The sequence below is a fragment of the Limulus polyphemus genome, unplaced genomic scaffold (assembly GCF_000517525.1).
Source record: "Limulus polyphemus unplaced genomic scaffold, Limulus_polyphemus-2.1.2 Scaffold2908, whole genome shotgun sequence".
NCBI classification, from domain to species: Eukaryota; Metazoa; Arthropoda; class Merostomata; order Xiphosura; family Limulidae; genus Limulus; species Limulus polyphemus.
The window spans coordinates 87,723-93,231 of NW_013668518.1; the positions used below are offsets into that span (position 1 = coordinate 87,723).

At 26.3% G+C, this 5,509-nt stretch overlaps 1 protein-coding gene across 1 annotated transcript in view; it reads left to right on the forward strand.

Annotated features, from left to right (window-relative positions):
• The window catches only part of LOC106468190 (uracil phosphoribosyltransferase homolog), a 14,882-nt gene extending 11,363 nt beyond the window's left edge, over positions 1 to 3,519 (forward strand). Inside the window, 2 exon segments of the mRNA XM_013928602.2 lie at positions 1,668 to 1,766; positions 2,187 to 3,519. Coding sequence (XP_013784056.1) covers positions 1,668 to 1,766; positions 2,187 to 2,293 — 206 coding nt within the window. The 3' untranslated portion in view covers positions 2,294 to 3,519.
• The last annotated feature ends 1,990 nt before the right edge of the window (positions 3,520 to 5,509 follow it).

The window sequence follows — 5,509 nt, forward strand, 5'->3', positions numbered from 1 at the left end:
AACGTTTTAATTTAAACTTAACGTTAACGTAACTAAATTAACTAATACACACACACACTACTTCGTAGTAATTAATTAGTAGTATTATTATTATTAATATACACACACACACACACACACACACACACACACACACACACACACACACACACACACACACACACACACACACACACCTGCTTTATAGGATAAAACTTGTGTATTTTTAGTAATAATAAAATATACATTAACTTTGTGTGTGTAATTGAAGCATTTTTGATGTGCTCAAGTTAGACATTAGACTTTGGGATTTCAAAATTTCTTGTAAGAGTCTTTTTATTGTGGTTACTTAACAAGGATGTATAAGTAAAGTGTTAGGTAATAGTCTGAAGTTTTAGTTCATAAACTTACAGAAATTATAGTTGTTTAGTTCTTCAGGACTGAGATAATGCAGAATTCTCCCACCATTCTTTTCTTTATGTTTAAAACTGAAAAATACTTAACCAAATTGCATAAAAGTTGGTACAAATTTTCTAAATAGTATTTAGTTTTATGACTTGATGTTTAATTTTTTTTTAGCTGAAACAGTCATCGTCATGCTATGAATGAAGGTGTGGTTGACAAAAATGAACCAGTGACCAATGGACTCACTTTTCAAAATGATGACACTATTACCTTTATCATTTTAACCAACTGTAATTTTGGTCTAGATCATTTTGTATTTAATAATTATAGTTTGTTTTCAATAAATAATAAGTATTTGTAAGTATTCTTAAAGTAACAGTAAGTTGACTGTATAAAATAAATAAAAAAGCTGAATAGTTTCTGATCAAAGAAGGATTATGTTACTGTACTTACTAATCTTAAATTTTCTTGTTATAGAAGAATATTCTTGTGCTTTATTGGACATAATATAACAGAAAAACATTACTAGGAATGAAAATAACATTATCAAAAACTGCAAAAAAATATTATGTATATACCATGCTTCTAATTAGTTAGAAAGTATTTCAAAATTTTGTATTAAGGTTGCTTTTTGTAACCATGTCCAAGCTTACCACTTTATAAAATGTAACTAATTTTTTTGCACAGAACTATTGCATTCTAGATTACTGAGCAGTAAGGAACCTCTCTTTCTGACATACTGACTACATGGTTTATATCTTTTTAAAGCTGATAATTATTCAAAGTTGTCAAGATGATCATGGGAGGCATTATGTGAATCTGAACTCAATCAATAAATTTGCAGTCAAATAAATTGTAGAAAAAGTAAATGTCATTTAAGCTAATCAAAAGCATTGACATTTGATTTGGAGAAATAAATATAAACTAAGCAGCCAAATGAAAATCTAAATATAAAATCTAAGTATTTGATCTTTACAGTTCAGACTCATAGAAACATGACAGAAATGAAAGTTTGAAGATTTTTACAATTTTTGAGAAAAAACTAGATATTTATATAATGCTTAAAATATCTATTTTTTACAGTATTTTTGAGCTAAAAAGTTTTGAAATAGAACTATAATAATATTTTTAATTACATTTTTCAAGTGCACTGAGAATAACATGAATTATGTACAGAGGCATGACTTTATCGGAGGTGAGAGTAATTTCCATTAAAAATTACTGATAATTTTATGATTTATATGCTAAGTTTTAATGGTTGTTTTTTTATTTTATTTAATCAGGTACAGGAAACACAGTTATCAAAGCAGTGAAAATTTTAAAAGAACATAGTGTTTTAGAAAATAACATATTCCTGCTGAATTTGTTTTGTACTCCATATGGTAAGTTCTATAATGGAAAATTTAATTTTCTTTGTAATCAAAAATAATTTTGCAGTTTATAATAACACATTTTCATTATTTGATTTGAAGAATATTAAATTAAAATTATACAGTAAAATTTTGTTTTATAAAGGAGAATGAAATATTTCCTTTTGTAAAATTTGAACTGACAGTAGATACTTGCTTGATATCAACAAATAAAACAAAAAAATTTCTTTGGTACGAATAATTCAGTAACTGTGTTGATATTAGTGTAGTAATCTACATTTATTTTGGATCATTTTTGTTTTCATACAGAGGCTTTCTATGGTTAATAATATTTTGATTTTCTTCTGGAGATGAAAAAATTAGTTACATATGTTTGATTATTTCATTTTATGTTATTTTATAACAAGCGTTTTTTTTTCATTTGATATTTAGCTGCCATCTCATTGATGAAAACTTTCCCAGCTTTGACTATTCTTACATCAGAAGTTCACTCAAGTGCTCCCAATCATTTTGGACAAAAATATTTTGGAACAGATTAAAAAGTATTCTTAGAGAGGTTAGGAATTCTAGAATTACTAGACTGAACAAAAGAAACTTTATATATATATATTATTCTTTATATCCCAGACAGTTCTTTTTTTTTCATATTTGTAGCTTGTGATTTTGAAACAGTAACTGGGATTTGTTTTCAAGTATATTATATTGTTTCCCTGCTTTGCTATTCTATCAATGAGTTAGTTTCAATTAATCCAGAAAATTCCTAAATGTTGAATTTAAGTACAGAAAATGAAAGAGATGGATTGGCACCTACCTTAAAAATGGTGCCATAAGTAAGAACATCACTTGCACTTTTGATTAGCCAATGAAAAACATCTAAAAGAGCATCATCGTTATTACTAAAATACATTTTAAAATAGTGCTTGAGCAGTAGTAGATTTACTTGATTGTGAGTAAACAAGTTCATGAAATATATAAAGCACCATGAGAAGAGTTAGCTGAAACTTTATTTAAACATTTTCTTACAATGTTGTCACACATATTACTTGGTTATTAGGTAGATTTAAAAATGTTCTTATTTTTTTTATTATCCTTTTTACATTCTGACTGTTTTTTCCATTTTTTGAGAAGAAACAGATGTCTTTGTTGCATACATAATATTATTATATAAACCTCAAGGAATTTTCCTATTAATTTTGACTAATCTATGTAATAATTTAATTTACATGCATTTTACGTCATCTTTTCTGTAATGAACTTTTCAAAAATATAATTTATTTTTTTTAGTGTAATGTAACTATTGCTCTAAGAATATGAGCAACAAATAGAGCCAATACAATTGATAAGAAATAGTTGTGTATATTTTTTATATTAAGGGCTACACATTAAAAAATCTTATGATTTAAGTTGTAGATTTGTAATTATTTGTATATTTGATTGCATCTTTGTTTAATCTCATTTGAGTGGTTAACTGATTGAAAATAGATGTAGTTTGTTCTGTTAACTATTAAAAAAAAGTATTGTGATACAAAATTTGATGCATTTACTATTTTCAGATGGAACTTCTTTTTATAAACAATGTATTCATTCTTACTAGTAAGAAGTAAACTGTTCTTGTAAAAGAGAGATATGTGTTAAATGGAAAAAAAAACTAAATTCTTGACTTTTTCTATTTTTCTTGCAAATTGTAAAATTTAGTGCCTTGTGTGTTTCAGTGTATATAAATGCTTTTTCTAGTGTTGCAAATAAAGAAAAATGTAAATTACAATTCTGTTTGTTTAATTTTTGACTATAATGTGTACATTAACCAGAAGGAAATATTCAAATGATTGACTTCTTAGTTAACCACATTAAGAATGCAGTTAAAATTATTTAACTATAGCTAAAATATAAGAAATTGCTCAGATGTTATTATTTTTGTCTGGAGTTTCCTTTTAGATAAGGAAAGTTATATGACATTAAGCAAGTATAATATACACCAAAATTTCAACTACCACTTAAAAAATAAATAAAATAAAGAGATAGTGTGGTATGTAAGAGGTATGCTTTCTGAAGAGAATCTCAGTTTTGTTTTATATTTGTAATAAGTAGTTGTGATGAAACCATTAATTTGAAGATTTGCATTTTGCCATGTGTTACTTATATTAAGAGATTATGGTGAATGTCTAAGCACTGAAATAACACATTTGGGGGGGGGGGGATCATTCAATGTTATTAGTATGCCTGTGTCTCTTTATTATTGATGAATTTCAATTTGGCAAACGTGTATAAATTTACATTACTCATCCATAGTAAAATGTTAATATATATTAAATACAGATTAGTCAGACTTTTCTTATAGATTCAGAAAATTAATGATATTAACTACCAGCTTTTAGTCAAATATAAAATATGATGTTATTACAAAAGCAAGTATTGTCTAAGGTTTACACCATGATGCACCAAACATGTTTCATGCTTTCACCTCTGGGTTCAGTTAATCCAGTTATTTGGTTTAAAGCCCTTATTTTGGCAGGTACTGCTGATTGTCTTTCCTACAGCCATTATTTATAAGTACAGATGGTTATACCTGAACCCGTAAGGTCTCCGATATGGCTTTTTATTTTTAACCCCTTTGCATTTAAAGTGCTGTTCAGATTAAAAATACAAACATGTTAATAAATAAGAACAAACATCAATATCTAATACAGTTAGGAGAAAAAACATTGGCAAAAATAAGGAAATATATTTTTACCAGTTAGAAATATGCATTTTTATTGTTGTTTATGATCTGAAGAATAAACGATTTAAAAAATTAAATATTACTACTTACATTATGTTCATAGCACCAACACTTATATATAGTAAGGACAATAAACAGTTTTGAAAGAAATAATAATAATTGAAAGTATTCCAAAAGTTAACCACATCATTTTCAGAAATTGCACACTTTTTCTTTAAATGAGATTTTGTATATACAGGTAGATGTTTACATTTGTTTTTAATAAAAAATAAATTGTATAATATAGCTATACATGTGTATTAAGTATGCAAGAAATCATTGTGGAAGAAATGATACCATGAAGATGGTACTGAATAAAACTAAGCTTTTGAAAGCAAACCTTTTATAGGTTCTAAATTGTATGAGATTTTCTTGAAATTCATTTAGATTTGGAATATGATACCTTAAAATGTTTGAGAGATTCCATGAACTTTAACTTATAATTTCAGTTATCATCAAGAGGGTATAATAACTTAAGCACTATTATTAATATTATATACATCTAATCAGAAACACCATAAGTGTGAGAAAAAGGTGTGACTTTAAGGAATGAAATGAAAATTGATAGCCAAACTTGTAGCTACACTTGTAGTATTGATAAGAATTTTTCAGCAAATATTCATTCATTAGATAGCCAGGCCACATTTTTTTGTTCAACTTTGGGTATGATGGTAGGTAAAATAAAATATGCAGCCTAGCTAACTAATGAATGAATATTTGCTGTAAAATTATCATCTTAGTGTATCAGTGATTAAAAGCTCCTATATTATAAAAGATAATTACATGCATTAAAAAATTTGTAAGTTACATGATGAATAGATTTTGATTTTGTTATTAACCTTTTTTTATACTTTTTCAGTATTTCTTTTTCTGTCATTTCTAAATATTTCTTTTAAATATAAAATCACATCTTCAAAACAATGAAGATTAAAAAGTACAGTTTAAAGTCTCTTCCAAAGATTAAAATTTAACAGTAGCTAAAACTACAAAAGTGAAA